Source organism: Hippocampus bargibanti, linkage group LG04, assembly GCF_051943395.1.
Source record: "Hippocampus bargibanti isolate YZ-2025 linkage group LG04, ASM5194339v1, whole genome shotgun sequence".
Classification (NCBI taxonomy): Eukaryota; Metazoa; Chordata; class Actinopteri; order Syngnathiformes; family Syngnathidae; genus Hippocampus; species Hippocampus bargibanti.
The window spans coordinates 13,155,314-13,172,790 of record NC_142737.1 but is presented as its reverse complement, the minus strand read 5'-3'; the positions used below and the strand labels follow the sequence as shown (position 1 = coordinate 13,172,790).

The window sequence follows — 17,477 nt, the reverse complement described above, 5'->3', positions numbered from 1 at the left end:
CAAAAATCATTATCTTCCTGTCCCCCGGGGGTTTTCGGCACAATTTGCTCTGCTGGGCAAGCGTAAGACTCTTCTCATTGAGCAATACAACACCAATTACAGGCACGGCTTTGCCAACTTAATCAGTGAGTGTAACCTTTCTGGTTATTAATATAACCCACAGTCAATTGCACTCTCAGTCCACTACACGGACACACACATGCACAGGCACGCACACAAATACACACACATTTTACAGTCATTGCCCTTTACTGTTTCATCTTACACAATTACTGGTTCTCTGTTTTTTCATGGGATGAAAGTAATCGAAAGCTATGAGGAAAACTCCATTTTTTACATTCTATATTTTTGTGGTTCTACTACAGAAGTCTCAAACTCATTTTTTTTGTCACAGGCTACTTTGGAGTTACACCTTCTCTCGGAGGGCCGATGCAAAATTTTATAATTGTTTATTAGTTGCGAAGATTTGACATTTTGGTCCAGATTTCTGCTAAAATCAGCATAGTTGACACTGATTTGAATAAAATAAAATGACACGGTGGGCCGGATCTGGGCCCTGCGCCTTGATTTTGGCACTTGTGATCTACTATATGCAACTCATCAACCCCTCTCCCAAAAAAAAGGAAAAAAAAACAGACCTGTTTGCCCGGTAGGCAAACTGAAGAGGATCTAGCAGAGGTCCGGTGATGTTCTTTAGGTGGTTCAGCACGAGGCGTTCAAAGACTTCATGACCACAGACGTCAGAGCGAACATCTCTTTCCTAAGCTGCCTGAGTTTGGGAGTGAACCATGGCTTGTTGTTGTTGAATGAGCGGAAGGACTTTGTTGGTACACACATGTCCTCACAGAAACTGATGTATGATGTTACAGTGTCTGTGTATTCATCCAATGTGCCCGTTGAAGTTTCAAAGACGCTCCAATCAGTGCAGTCTAAGCATTCTTGTAGCGATAACTTTGCTTCATCTGTCCATGTTTTAACTGTCTTGACTACCGGTTTTACACATTTGAGTTTCTGTTTGTATGTGGGAATTAAGTGGATTAAATAGTGGTCAGAAGGACCCAATGCTGCATGCGCAACAGACCGGTATGCGCCTTTGAGTGCTGTGTAACAATGATCTAGAATGTTTTCTCCTTTGGTGAAACAGTCAATATGCTGCTTATATTTGGGAAGTTCACGGTTTAAACGTGTTTGATTAAAATCACCCAAAATGATCAGGGGTGATTCTGGATATTTTATTTCGAGATGGTTTACATGGTCCGCTAGCGTTTGTATACACGCGTTAGCATTAGCTTGTGGCGCGATGTACACGGCAACGAGAATAAAGGAAGCGAACTCACGTGGCGAGTAGAATGGCTTGCAGTTGAGAGACAGCGATTCCAAACCAGGGCTGCAGTGCGCGTCGAGCATCGTGACATCGGTGCACCATTCTTCGTTGATGTAGAAGCATAGTCCACCGCCTTTGGATTTCCCCGATTGCTCCGTATCACGGTCGGCCCGAAGGAGACGGAATCCGGGTAGGTGTAGTGCGGAATCCGGGTGGCGGTCACTGAGCCAAGTCTCAGTGAAGCACAGCGCAGCAGAGCGGGCGAACGTTTTATTGGTCTTTGTGAGAAGCAGAAGTTCGTCCATCTTGTTTGGTAGTGAGCGTAGATTAGCGAGGTGGATCGATGGGAGCGGCGTTCGAAATCCACGCTGCCGAAGCTTGACGAGAACGCCGGCTCGCTTCCCCCTCCTACGTCGGCGTCTCAAAGCGTATTTTAATAACAGATTCCTTTTTCCATAGGCGCCATCTTTGACGAATCGGCGCGGAAGGACGATGAAGTGTTTCGCCTTGCTGTGGCTGACCTCAATCTGAACAACGAGATCTTGGAAACAGAGAAGATCACCATCTCAGTGGAATTCGTGGACGGGAACAATCCATTCCAGGCTGTGCAAGAAGGTAGGTGATTTTGTCAATTTAGAAAGACAAATTCTTCTTAACTTTTATTTTGGACCTTTATGATGCTCCCTACAACTAGCCACTTAGTAAGTCACGTTTATGGGTTGCACATTGAATGCAGTTTATTTCCTGTTGCCTGGTGTTGAACGCCCCCTTAGTGTGTTTGTCAGTCTGATTGACTGTCTATTCCTCTATGTGTTATTCACTGGTAAACACTCGCTAATGTTGGTCAATAGAGGATGGAACCATAATGGAGCATATTCAAATGACAAACATGTCCTTTATGACTTCCTTGTTGTCCATGATTTATGTCAGGTCTTGAGAGTGTGTATATTCAGCTTATTGTAAAATTAGTTTATTCGGAGGGAATAAATAAATGTTGATTCAGATTTCGATGACACTGCAGAACATCCAAAGTCAATCTGGACTAAAATAGGGAAATAAATATTTTTGCGTTACGTAAAATACCAACCCCCAAGAGTGTTTCCATTTCATGTCGCTCCATAAAAACCTGACAACAATACATAAACCTTTAATAGAGCCACCCAACGAGCTTTTAATTCCCATCAAATCATCTGTTTAAAAGGTGTATCCAAATGACTCGACTCACAACATCTAGGGTTTTTTGTTGGGGGGGGGTGTTGTTACACAGGATCTTCTTATTAATATTGATATACGTGGTTATTCCCATCTTCCCATATTCTCCATCCTGCATCTACTCTGTGAGCCTCTTCTTGCAGAAAACAGGTCGAGCAGAATGTGTGTAAATGTGTAGTGTCCATGTCATCTATGATTAAAGCAATGAGGATCGCCTAATTGGATAACGGTCTACGGAAAAGCGGGAAGTGAGGATGTGATGAGCGAGGTGGGAGACCCACAGGGGGAGGCAACTCAATAGTTGTCTCAGCTTATTTTTCATACTCGCTTAGCTTTGACACATATAAGGCACGTTTACACAAAGCCGCACTTGTCCGTGACTCTGAAAAACACCGGGAAACACCAAACTTGTCGTTACGATTGATTTTTTTTTTTCTTTTTAGAAACAAGGCGACATTGTGCATAGGAGATTGCAAGACTGGCACCTAAAACACATTCTGAGAATTAAAAAAAAACATTTGTTGAGGCAGCAGTTCATTCTCTGCCCTGTGTGTATGAGTCATTTAGACATGGGACGAAAACACAACCCAACAACTAGTGAACTAAGCAATCAGCTCTGATACTTATCAGAAGCTGATAGTTGCCACTAATCTGCAAATCCAACACTACTCAATGTAGTTCTGCTTACCCTTTGGCTTTAACTAAACACCTCCTGTTCAACAAATAAAGTACTGTATTTTCTGGTGTATAAGGAGCACCCAAAAGCCTTCATTTTCTTCAAAAGATGACCCTGCGCTTTATACGCATGTGGACTTTTTTTTTTAATTCATTGAACGTTCACCTTATAGTCCGGTGCACCTCACATATGGAAAATATAAAATAAAATACACCATTCATTGGGGGTGCGCCTTATATATTCTGCTACGCCTTATACACTGGGAAATATGGCACATCAATTTTTCTTATCACAAATTTTGCGAATTTGAACAAATCAGAAGTCAACCAAGCCTTGCCGTGTTTGACTGTGGTGGTACTTCCCGCAAAAAAATGCACATTTGATGTAAAAAACAAACAAAACAAAAAAAACATAATTGACTGGTGAGGAAAACCCAAATACAAAAAAAGTACAGCGATGCTTTTGTCTTTGATCTTCACTTGACAAATTGTCCATAGTTGTTGACGTGACAGATTGGGGCGGCGAGGCAGCGGGTGGGGTGCTTCAAACAGTTGTAGAGCTCAATTTTCACGGTGGCTCAGACAGAATGAAGTATGTGAGCAATGATAATAAAAAATGCTTCATCTTCTCAAAGTCTTTTAATTAAAGTTTCAAAGGATTAGAGTGAGTAAAAAAAGATATATATATTTTTGTCATCTTTTCAGTTTATCAGTTGTGGCAGTGGAACCGGAGAGGAATTATGTGGCGCAGCGCTAAAGTCAGCATGAAGTGACTGCCTTCAGGCTGTAGGAAACACTAGACTTGGGAGTGTGATGTGAATAACTAAATGAGGCTTTGCCGACGTGATAAGTACACAGTCGGCGTGCGTGCGTTGGAAAAGAAACTTTTAAAAGAGAGGCGGAGTGGAATTGTACTGTCACCTTTACATTTGACATTTACTGCTTTTTATGTTCTCACCATACAACATAACTTTTTTTTATCAAATGTTCCAAAACAAGTCAGTTTTATAAGGCCAAATGTCACATGACACAAATTCAATTAATACAATCCAATACAATTCAGCACAATACATATTGATTTATATTGCCCTTTAACAACAGCTGAAGCTGTAACAAAGTGCTTAAGATGGGCACGTCTGTGTAAGCTCTCAGTCGTACAGGAGTGGTCCATCGATGAGAAGGTTTCTTCAGCCGTCATCTGTACAAAAGTGAAGGTTTCGGACGTTTCGCCTCCTATCCAAGAGGCTTCGTCAGCGAACTAAAGTCTGACTGGTCGTATCGGCCCCATTTATATATCCCTAATGTCCAGACATGGTGGCGCCGGACACAGCTATGATAGGTCCCTACTCTCAGGTTGGGGGGGGGGGCAAGGGACCCCTCCCTGTGGCCCCACTGATTGTTCCTACATTCCTGACTAACGACTGGCCTATTACCCCCACTCCCCCCGGTATCACCTCATCAGCATAACGACCCTCAGCAGCATTACGAAAGTTGCCTAACCTGTTTTGCCTAAGCAGGCTATTGTATGAACGATCCACTGTGCACACTGTGATGAATTGATGCTACGCTAAAACTACCACACAGTGGATTCATCCTCCATTTTCCTACTTTCCTCATCCCCATCCATCTCCGTTTCCGTTCACATTTGCCGTTTTCGAACAAAAAAGCAACATGTTGTTTTGTGTGGTGGAATTTAACAGCTGACAGCTGGGAACAAACCAGCTGGACTTTTTTTTCGGGGGGGGGGGGGGTGCTGCCATGCGTGCACTCAATTTGGGGTGATCTGTTGATGGGTCGCTCATTTGCATAGTACAGCTCCATTCAAATGTTTCCTTCCTGCCCCTACTGAGCTTTTTTACTGCCACACAAACTCTCTTGTGCTGTTTAAGTGCCAGCTTTCAATATAAAAAAGCAACTTAGTCGGGCCCACTTGAAATGTTTTAGCGAGCAACGTGAAATTTGCCCACCGCATCTCACATCAATCACAAGTCTTTAAAAGTCAGACACATGAAGTCTGCCATTTTGGCTTCCTTATGGGCTTTAGTGGGTATGGAAATTTTGCCTGGACAATCTTGTCAAAGAAATGAATCACGATTGCAACAAGATTTGAACTACAGAGATCTGGACAATGCTAAATTGCACAATAATTAATTTTCGAGGATCTTACTTTGGATGAGCATGTTAATGACCCCAAGCCCAACTATGTACACCAGCTCGGGATCCTTCCCTGCAAGAGAGGTGACATTCCACAACCCAAGAGCTAGCTTCTGCAGTCCAGGGTCGGACCGCCAGGGTCCCTGCCTTTGGCTGCCGCCCAGCTCACAATGCGCCCGACCCCTCTGGTCCCTCCCATGGGTGGTGAGCCCTTTAGAAGGGGGACCCACGTTTCTTCTTCGGGCTGAGCTCGACCGGGCCCCATGGGTGTAGGCCCGGGCACTGGGCGCTCGCCAACGAGCCCCATCTCCAGGCCTTTCTCCAGAGAGGGGCCCCTGTGACCAGCGTCCGGGCAAGGGAAAACCAAATCCATTTACGCTTTTCTTCATATGGGGCCTTTTGTGTTGTACTTCTACATTTTATTTAATTCTGATTCAAAATGGTGCCCGTTTTGAAAAGTGTGACCAAGAAAAGGAAGTAATTACCTCGTGGTATATTACGTTGCTCTCAATTCACACTTTAAATGTCAGAGCCACATTTCCTGGTTTTGAGTGCTTTAGCCATTACATTCACAATGGTGAAAGAAAGCCAATATCCTGAACATTCTTTGTGCAAAGATGCTCACTCACTTTCTATTTTCTTTTATCGTCCACTATCATTATTCATTAAGTCTGGTTACTTTTAAGACTCCAAATAAGTCACACAAAGTAAGGAACACATTTCCTCTAAAAAAAACGGTGATGTTTCATTTATTTATGTATTTGTTTGTGTTTGATTGATTGACTGACTGATTGATTGATTGATTGATTGATTGATTGATTGATTGATTGATTGATTGATTGATTTTTGTTTGACTGTCCCAAAGTAATATATGCAAAGTCACATTTGAAGCCCTATTCTTCATTTTAGATTTAATCTACAAATAACGCTGTTTTGTTAATTGGAGTTTGCTGGGGAGGATTGCACAAACACTATTGACAGCACAAGTTTTGCTGCAAAACCAGAGCGACACTTACTTTTTCGTCACATTTAGCCATTTAAAAACAAAGTTGATTTTCCATTTAAAGGGTGAGTATTTCAAATCGAATGCATCTTCTAATCATATGGGTTTTTTTTCTCGCGTTTACTGTAACTGCAAATAGTGATGGGATTTTATTAAGTGTGAGGCCTTTATCATGGCGTACACATTTTTTGGGACAACCCTCGGGTCTTAAACGCCGCAAACAAATATTGCTGCTGTATCCTTTCTTGTCGACAAGTATGTGACAGATTTGGAACCACGCTAGGCTGCAATCACTGTAATTTGTTTGTAACACGGTGAGCATATTACTCTCAAGTTGGGTAATGTGAAGTTATATCTATAATTCCCAGCCATTCGCAAATTTGGCAATGTTTTGTTTTTTTTTTACAAAAAGAATAAAGATATTCAATATTTTGTAGGTCCTGGAATTCGAGTGACAATGACAAAAACCCTGGTATTGGAGTGTACACATTTTTGCACATGTTGAGCAGTGAATAAGTTAAGGTAGCCATTAAAGGTCTCAAAGAGTATTCAGCTTTCTTCAGCATGTAAAGCATCAGATCCATCACGTCATCAAACTTAATCTGATCAATCGGTGACGTTCTGCTGTTTTGCGAAGCACCTGATATCCAATGGGATAAGCCATTAACTGTTTAATGACATCTCTAAATGGATTTCTCATTGTCTTTTGGATGGGAACTAGAGTATATTTGAGGGATGCATTTGTGTTTTTCAGTTGATAGTTAGTTTACAACTTTCACGAGAGCGGACGATTTTGAGAAAATCTGTTATTTTAGGGGCAAGATTTAGTTGTCAGTAATGGATGATGGACTGTCAGTCGACCATTTTGGAAGGATCGATTTTCAAGGGATGCATTTATTTTTCTTAGCATTTTGACTAAGACATTTATGTGCACTGACCGACATGGCTCCTGTTTAATACACAATAGAAGTCCCAATTTTAAAGTATTATTTAATTAGTCTTCAATGTATGAGGAAATATAGTTGAGTTTTTACTCGAGTTTGTACTTTCCATTCCTCAAAGACCTCCACAGCCTTCTTTTTTTCATGTCTGAAACTCTTTCGGACAAAGAGACAGAATGCCTAATTAATCCCTTTACACATTGCTCATCATTTCTCTCCTACTTGCCACGTAGTCCAACCCGAATGCGGGCGGGCATAAAGGACATTGTTTATAGAGAGGAGTAGCGCTTAGTTCCTCCTTCACACCTTTTAGCCAGAAGATTATGACAGAGTCAGGAATAATCAGAGATGAAAAGAAGACAAAAAAGAATAGCAGCAGGTCAATAGGCTTGCCGAAGTGTGGGGATGGTGTGAAGATATAAGGGATGAGCGTGCTACATGGGTGGAGGAATGGCAGATGGTTGAAAAAGACACGGGCGGGATGAAAGGCTGTCGCAGGAAGGGAAGATTGATGGCTAAAAAAAACTATAAAAAAAAGTAACACATGACGAAATGGAAAGGGCAGAAATGACACAGAGGTTTAAATGAACTAGCCTGTTCTGCATTCATGGGCATGTGACTCATGGATGATGGCCGTACAATCTCATCATATCTATGTCGGGGACGATGACATACAAGACGGTGACAAAATGAAAACACCACCGAGGCTTCGTCAGGTCACACGTTGGACCACCACCATCTTCTTCTGGCCAGTTTAAGTACATTTTGCTAAGGATATCCAGAAATCTGGGGCTGATGCAACATCATCATTCAGTTTCTAAAATGGGAGAATTTCAATGAGACAAGGATTCACTCAATAGTGACCCTTAGCCCAAGTCAACTGGAATGTGGTCATGGATGCGCAATGCAAAATTAGTTTTGCCTGTGCCATAAATTGTGGGCGACACAGGTGGCGGGGGGCATCCAATTGTCAAAGTGTGTGCCCCCCTTATCCCAGCAGGATGCCCTTCAACAAATACACTAATCTATTATTGATCATTCAATCAACATGGACCAGGTCGACTATGTAATTGGGGTGGGCGGCTCCAAGACCACGTCCCTCGTGCACAGGTCGACTCCTTTGTCATCACCCTATTGGTCCCGCCCCCTACACGCCACTGCTTCTACCAACTGCAAGTTAGTTCACGCTTGTTTCTGTTTACTGCAATTTATTTGCCACTGGTTATTCAAATTATTGGGGTCGTAGGAGTGAAAAATTAAGGATTTAAGTCACATTCTAAAGGCTTTTGTTGTGAAGAAAAAAATAGCTCCTTGAAAAGATGCGTCCAGGAGAACACAGGTGCCACAAAATATTGAGTGGTAAGGATGTGCCCATTACCAAAAAAATGGCTACGGGCAGTAGTTGTCAGGAAGAGAGCGCTTGAGAAGTTTTGATGATGACTACTTGATGGACAGTGGGGGGGGGGAGTGGAGAGGTGGTGTGGAGAGGATGATGAGGAAGGAAATCTTGACCAAGGAGACACCCAGGAGATGTTTGAGGATAAAGTGTTTGACATGTATTATCCTGGGATCACACTGGTTATGACATTCTGATGTGTTGTCAGTTGTACACTAATGGCTTTCCAGTTTCCAAGAGTGTGCGATCTATCAAGATAGGATTTTATCACAAATTTCCTATGGGGACCATTGTGCCCAGAGTAAACTCCTCAAAAGTCAACCCGCTATCTATTTTGTACCTTGTGGAGCAACTAATCCATTCATATTTTATCACAGTAACCGCAAAGACCGCAACCACTTTAATGGGAGAGCAATTCTCCAAGTCCGTGCATTCTCAGAAGATGTCAGTCACCTGTGCTAATCCGTTTTACATTTCAACATCTACCGATTTTGATCATCACATTCTGCTATGACTGCGTTGCTTTGTTCCGCAAAAGTGCTTTACTGTAATTTCCAGATTACAAAATACACCTGATTGAAAAACTAACAAATAGAGAGATTATAAATAATTTGCATACAGACTGTCATCGCTTTACCCAAAAATAGTTTCCATCCCTTTAAGACGGTGATTCCCTACCTCTGATTTAACCAATCATTAACACTGTCATCAATTGTTTCAAAACTCCAATAACTTGAAGTTGATGCTGAAGTTACACATTTTGCTCCACCACTAACTTTTTCAGTGTGGCTAATTTTCAAGATGGAGTTCATAGCGAAGGCTGCTTTCAACCCAAAGAGCAGAAGTGAAACATTCTATTAAAGCACCTCAACACTGCCTTTGTGTCGATTCTATTAAAAAGATACTCCATTTGTACCATTATTAAGTCCTGACCCGTACCATTATTAAGTCCCGCAGGATTTGGATTGTTAGCACTGTAAGCATTACTTTGATTTTCCCAGAATTGAAATGGTCTTATTAAAAGTCACTTTTGTAATATTTTTCCCCTCTCTTTGCTGAACAAAGCCCATCTTTTTGGCAAACACAAGGAGAGAGTTATCTTTCGGTGTGATGACGAATTAATCTTTATTAATCTTTATGCGTACCTCCCAAAAACACCTGCATGTTTTAACTTGACTAGTTCCATATCATTCGTATATTATGAGGCCAAACTGCAAAATATGACTGTATCCCGAATTTCGATGAAAGGGTTTCTCCATCCGTCATCTGTAACCTTAACCTTACTGTCGTCAAAATAGTGGTTGCTAGCTTTTAGGTGCAAATGTACTGGACAGTAAGGATAAATATAGGGCCAGAGCTAACAGCAAAAAAAAAAAAGTTCGCTGACAAAACCACTTGGATGAGAAGCGAAACATTCTACACCAGGGTCGGGAACCTTTTTGACTAAGAGAGCCATAAAAGTAAAATATTTAGAAATGTTTGTCAGTGAGAGCCACACATACGCGAGCACACACACACACACACGTGCGCAAACGCTCAAATACGCACGCACGCGCGGCCACTTTTCAACAAAATGTCAGAATGTATTATTTAAAATAACGTTGTGATAGTACTCACCGTTAATATGAATGGTTTTCCGTTCCTCATGATTGGTAAAAATCCAGCCAAACGATCGTAATGAAAGTCAATTTGCCGGGTCCATAGGCGAAGTTACTGTTAGCTAGCCTGCACACGGCTCATTAGCTTCCACACTTGCTATCTGCATTATACTTCTCGCAGAAGTATATTGACATTCGACTGTTTCACCGATGTTATTGTTTCATTGCAAATTAGAATCGCGAATCCTCCCATGCATTGAAGCTGGAGCGTACTCGTAATTTTTTTTACTCGTCGGGCTCGGGCAAAGGGGTGTCGGGCAAAGGGGCGTTTACCTGTTTCAACATGAAGGCCATTATCATCCAATCAAAATTGCGCTTTCCGCCAACTGCAGCCCCAACAGGAAATGAACGGCGAAAAAGCGAGAATATGTATTAAGTAATTTTAGACAGATTCTTTTCTTACAGACAGTGTATACGTGTTTCGGCGTGTACTTCCGCCTTCCAACACCTACAATACACTGTCTGTAAGAAAATAATCTGTTTAAAATTAGATATCAAGTAGACAGGATGAACTTAATACAACTAATATGTATTAAGTTTTATCGGCGAGCCATATGCAATCATCAAAAGAGCCATGTATGGCTCGCAAGCCATAGGTTCCCGACCCTTGTCCTAGACCTTTAAAGAAGGACATATGACGGCTGAAGAAACCTTTTCATTGATGGACCACTCCTGTATGACTGAGAGCTGACACAGACGTATCCCAAATTTATAACTGCAGCCATTGAACATTTTCCCACCATCTCTTATACACAGTACACAGCGTCTGTGCCAGGTTGTCAAAAATGAGCGCAGAGAGCGACAAAATCAATGAGACTAGACTTACTAGGGAAAGTCATGACGGAATCCACTAGTCATGGATCTTCCTGAGACTGGATGCCAGAGCAGTAATTGGAAGTGAAGTCAGTCAAGCTGAAGAAAACTTGGCAGTCAAAGTACAAAGTCATGTTGATCGCAATCTTCAATATGACGCCTCAAGCTTACTTTACCATGACAATGCGCCTTCTCACAAGCCCTGAGCTTCTGGCAGTTCCTGGTCAAGAAGAATATCGCCACACTGAAGAAACTTCTGATTTTGTGTCCTTTACTTGGGTACTTGATGAATGGTCTCATGGAGCACCAGGTCGGGCCAAATTGACCGATGTTGCCGGGCAAGGCTGCATGACTGACATGACACACTCCTTTTCCTGTCCTAAGTAATCTGACAAGTAGGGTAACAGCATGTGCTTAAATTAAACAGGTGCTTGGGTTTTGGAAACTTCATCGTTGATTTATCCTGGCTCCCCATCAAGCTTATCTGGGAGTCTGTGATTTGTTTCATTTCAAAAAAGCAGTCCTTGCGGCAAATTCCCAGCTTGATCATTGGAGTCATTTTTTGGTTCAAAGTCACCTAGTATGGAGGCAGACCAATGAACATTGCCTTTTTGGACAGATGTGCGTGTCACTTGAAATCAAAATGAAACAGTTGGTCTGGGAGGGATACACTTACTGTGTGTCCTCCTGTGATTTTCCAAAGAAGGAGCGGCATGAACCATCTGTCTTTTGATCACGTTTGCCTGCGGCCCGCTGCATTCTGCCGTGGAACAATAACATACTTGATAGAGTGAAAGATACAGAGACCAACTATGACAATCATTCTCATTTCCAGAAATGGTCGATTGCAAAACATCACAATAGAGAATGCTTCTTTAGAGTTCATCAGAGTTCTTTGTGACGAGAAATGGTTTTGCAGGATACTAATCCATGCTTTGCAACGTGGTAGGCCTGTGGTCCCCAAGTATGTTGTACCAGATTGAAATTGTATTCTCTCAGTTACATCCGTCTATGAAGCTAATCATTTTGGTTGTGTAACACTCATATTAAACCCACAAGACTATTCAAGACTATTGACTGGAAGCGGCAATGCTGGGGGGTATGGAGTGTAATTGCATTGAACATAGAGAGCAATTTAAATTATATCTATAGAGTGAATGCATCATTTTAAACAAGTGGAAATTATTTGTAGCAAAAAATCGACTGCACAAATCGCTCTTTGAACAGGGTCCTGGAACGAATTATGGTCGAGAACCGAGGTATCACTGTAGAACGACCTTTGGCTGCAATTACAGACTCAAGTGTTTTTGAATAGATTACCCGAACGTCTTTCATGTTGTCATCATGTGATATTCCGTGTAGAATTCTGGGGGAATAAATGAATGTAAATGAACAAGAAAAGATAAATAAAATAAAAAAAAATCAATAGTATTTTCAATAAGAAAATACGGGAAAAGTGAAGCGTTCAGAATGAAGCGTTCAGAATACCTTCCAAACTGATTGTAAGTACATATACTGGAATGTTACAATAGAAATACCTACCATAACTCAAAATGATCAAAATAATTAACTTAAAAAAATGAATACAAGATTGTAAATGACTTATGTTTAATGTGATAACTCTCAGCACAACACATGCCGAGAAGTAGTACACTAATTCGAATGAAATACAGGACACAAAAAAGTCCACAACCACACTAAGGTGTTCGCATACATGCAATACACTGTACATGATGTGCACATCTTACCCATGATTTTTAACAACCACAATTCTGCCCAAGAGACATAAAGTTTCAAAATATAAATAAAATTGCACAGCAATGTCCCCCCAAAAATTGCAATCATTTCACTTGCAGAAGCATGAAGGCTCTTGACTGACTAATGAAAGCCAAGTGAGAGACAGAGGCGCTCGCTGATACAAGTCAAGAGAGGGGAACGAAGGGCTGAATCCCCTCATCTGTTTCGCTCCAGGTTTTTCCTCCCTCAAAATTCCCATCACCTCGGCTGACGGTGTGCGCAGCATAGCAATGAATCGGTCACACTAATCCCTCCCTCACCCTCAAGCCTAGAGAATGGGCCCCATTAAAGCGCATTAAAACACAATACTGCCTGTGTTTGTGTGTGTGTGAGAGACTGAAATTCATCATTCATACTTCATTTTGCCTGTGGCTGCTCCTCACACCGATTCCCTCAAGTCATTTGTGATTTCTTACATCATACAACGACGTTATACTCTTAGCTATACCACTCTCACCAGCACTTTTTATTCTAACCGCCAGTCATGAGTTCATGACACGGATGATTTCTGAGGTATTGCAGTTTGACTTTTTTTAAACTTTTTTCACAAATGTGGCCATAGACGCCACATTTCTAATTGCCTTTTTCCAACAAACCCAGATCCAATTACAATACAATACATATTGATTTATATAGCACTTTAACAACAGCTGAAGCTGTAACAAAGCGCTTAACATGGACAACTATCATATACAGAAAATAAAGCAGTCACAAAGATTGGAGGAGGCACCAGGGAGTAAAACTTAGATCAAGTCTGAATCATGCGGAGTCAAATGCCAAAGAGTACAAGTGAGTTTTGAGGCGGGTTTCAAAGATGGGCAACGAGAGGGCTTGCTGAATGTTCTGTGGCAGGTCATTCCAGAGAGTGGGACCACCAATGGAAAATATTTGATCCCCTATGAGCCTCCCTTTAGTTTTAACCTCAACATCATGAACTCATTTACTGCCATTCCCGAATTTATTCGGAAATTGAAAAGCATGACATTGAGTGCCATTTCTGAATTTGTTCGGGTTGCGGATGGTGCTGCAATTTAAACTATATACAGCTAACAGTTTCTCTCTCTGCCCCCAAACTCTGGAACTCACTTCCAACATTCGTAACATTGATTCTCTTCCCACCTTCGAGTCCCATCTCAAAACCTACCTATTTAAAATTGCATTTTCTGTGTAGCTCTCTCTCTTGTTTCTATTTATAATTTTATTTTATTTATTACATTCTATTTGTGATTGTATTTTATTTATTATAGTACCTATGCTTGTCTGTGACTGTAAAGTGTCCTTGAGAGCTTTGAAAGTCGCTTAAAATGTAATGTATTATTATTATTATTATTACAGTATGAAGAATGTGTCCACGTTGCAGATCAAGAAGAGGCTTGACTAGCGTACCAACCTATTTCAATGATTCCTCTAGAACAAATTGATCAAATAGAAAATATATGCTAGTTTAATTTTACTGATTAAAACTTACACGGATAGTTTTGGAGTGAAAAATAGGCCTTGGTTGCGAACTTGTCCTTTTCACTAAACTAACAAAAAACTGCATTTAAAAACTTGCCACAAACAACTACTGGGAAGGCCGCCATTGCATCAGTGCCATAGATAAAAAAAAATCAGTGCCACCTCATTTCTCATACCCGACAGTAAGCAAGATTTCAGCCAATAGCCCGCTTGCTTAATAAAAATAAATTAGTCCACTTTTCCCCACCATGCCTGCCACGATAATAGTATTTATGTCGCGTTTGACCATGACTCGCAGCATCTTTTCTCCTCAATTTGAACAGCCCCGCTCCATCATCTCTATTGAACACAATCTATAATCAGCCTCTCTTGCTTGCACAGGAGGCCACCCAATAATGATGGGAAGTTTGTGAAAAAAATGTGTTTGTCTGCGAACAGATTATAATCTCTTCCCATTTAAAGTTGAAGGCATTAATTAGATCTCACGGCATATTTTGGCTTTGTTTGCGATTCAGTTTGGAGTGTGTGCCCTCTGAAGGCGTGTTACTTAATGAAAACTACCAGTCTCTGCAAACCGTTGCCTAAAGCCACAGTATTATTATGGCGATGCTTCCCAGTTGCCAAGATACCACTTAAACGTATTGGAGTGGGAGTCAAAGATTTATTGACTGTACAACTATCAGGTTGTGACCTGCATAGAATCAGCCTTGCACACCGGGTGTGTATACTTCACTACGGAGGTTGCAGACTTTTTTATTAGAGGCCAGGGGTCTTTCATTTTGATTCCAAATAGAAAATCGATTGGCATTATCATTTGGTTTTCACCTCACTTCTCTTCACACACAGCCACTCTTGGTCTTCTTGTGTTGTCATCTTTCTTATAGTTGTGATTTCATCAGTCAGTTGAAAACAAATGTCCAAAGCATGGTTTTTTCTTCAGCATATTTTTTAAATGATTCTCAGAGTCTGTGCTTGAAAATCACAGACTTAGCTTTTGAGATGTTTTCGTGAGTCTCTATGTAATAGTTCAGCGTACCAAATCCATGTGGCTCAGGGAAACTGGCTCCCGTGGCAGCATTTAAGAACATGATTGTTTGTTGACGTAGGTTGTTTATCCATTTGGGTTTTGTAATTAGAATTTCAAAATCATGCCTCAAACAAACAATGATTAATATTATCTTTTACAAATTTGTAGCCAAATGCAGTTGTTTTAAGTGGTTTAAATTACTGATCAGTGCCTTTCTGGTGGACTTTTGATTGAAAATAAAATGTGATCCGAAAACGACTAATTGGCACAAATGTGGCTCAATTCCCATGTCTCTTATCAGGCTCTGGATCTTAGGCTATTTTTATTATTGTTTTTAATCTCGTCATGATGCCGAGTGAAAAACAGACGAACGAGAGCTGCAGAATGAGAGCAAGGGCTGAAGAGTGAAGCCGACAGCGGCGTTGTGCTGTTTGAATGCTCAAGCTAGAATTGGAAGCAACACTGCATCTTTGTGCATACAGACTCGGGGTAACCAAGGGTGAGGAGTTTTGGATGAGACGAGATGAGTGGCAGCTTTTGACTTAATATAGTGACTCGTCTATCAACAACCGCCACTGAGTGAGTTCCCGTGCGTGAAAGAAGCGTAGGTGCTCACAGATGCTGCCAAACACGCAACAAGCTGGGGTGATAATCCAACGAGGAGTATGTGACACTAACTCACAGTAATGAGTAACTGTCACAGCGGAAAGACAGGGTTCAAGGTTGCTGCAATGGTAACGGAACAACTTGAAAACTATGTAAAAATTACTATGGACAAATAATTGATATATTATTAAAGGAGCTCTGAAAAATAAAAACAAGCTTCCAAAGGATGTGGACAACACTGAAATAACTGAACAATGCATCTCAGTGAAATCAGATATGATCAAGGTCTGTGACATCAAGTTGAATGTCATAGACAAGATGGAAAATCTGGAGGGGCAACACAGGCTTGTGCCTGTGTTGCCCAATCTGGTTGTGTTTCTTTGGATTCTTTTTTTTTTTTTTTTTTTTTTTTTTTTTTTTTGGTGCCCCGGGAAGAGACGTGGGAGGAAGAAAAAAATGTGGAGAAGCTGCTGCTGAGGCAAAAAATCGAAATGGCAGCATTAGTTCTCATTGTTTTTTTTTCTCTCTGTATTATCAAAAACACCACTATTCCACTGATAAACGGTTTACGCACACAACTCCTCTGTAAGCAAACTCTCAATGATGCATTTTAACAGTAGAATCCTCCATGTCAACTTCCACTCAAATAGTCTTCTCGCATTTCATTGAAGTTTATGTCAGAGTGGTAATTTAAACTCATCATTCAACACTCCATCCATATTCTAGACTGGATCATTGCTTATCTGTAAATAGCGATAGACAGGCTGCAGAAAACCAATCCCCCAATGCTTGGAAGCCATGCGAATTAACCACAGGACAATCATTGCCTCATTATTTTCTTTTTAGTTTATTCATTTTTATCTCATTGGGCTTTTAATCGCTGGTATATTAAGCTTATTTTGACTTTAAACTTCTGACATGCTAACATCTAGCGTACTAGCATCGCGTCAGGGTCGGAACTTGTGATGTAGCCAGGAAAGCTTCTGATAACTTGACTGTCCAATTTAACAAGGAATTGATTTCAAAGGTCACTTTGAAGATGTTGCCCCAGGTAGATTGGATCCATCGCAAAGTGCAGTACAGCGTTGGAATGAGCTATCGCTAATATCCCACATCTACTGCAACTATGCCCTCATCAAGGTGATTTTACCATCTGCCACAATTACGGAGTCCTTTCTCATTTGCCATCAGAGTGAGGAGCATTGCGTGGGTCTCGTAAAGGTTGTTCCTCAAGACACGGGACTGACGCCACTAACCCTTCAGGTCGCCTGAAGCACTCAGAGGAGCATAGCCATCTCATGGATCGTGATGATTGTAACGTGGTCACAAATGCTGCAGTCATCATTTGAGTGGCACCTCAGGGCTCTGGGCGATGCATAGACTGTATCTTTAAATACCTACTTTTTGTGCCTC

General features: G+C 41.2%; 1 protein-coding gene across 6 annotated transcripts in view; it reads left to right on the top strand.

Annotated features, from left to right (window-relative positions):
- The window catches only part of grid2 (glutamate receptor, ionotropic, delta 2), a 493,088-nt gene that overhangs the window by 83,893 nt on the left and 391,718 nt on the right, over positions 1–17,477 (top strand). For all 6 annotated transcript variants that reach the window (XR_016114686.1, XM_088994116.1, XM_088994119.1 and 3 more), the window contains exon 2: positions 1,784–1,939. Coding sequence is in view for 5 of the 6 variants with exons in the window: in XM_088994116.1 (XP_088850242.1) it covers positions 1,784–1,939 (156 nt within the window). In the remaining variant the exon portion in view is untranslated. The remainder of the gene's footprint in view (positions 1–1,783; positions 1,940–17,477) is intronic.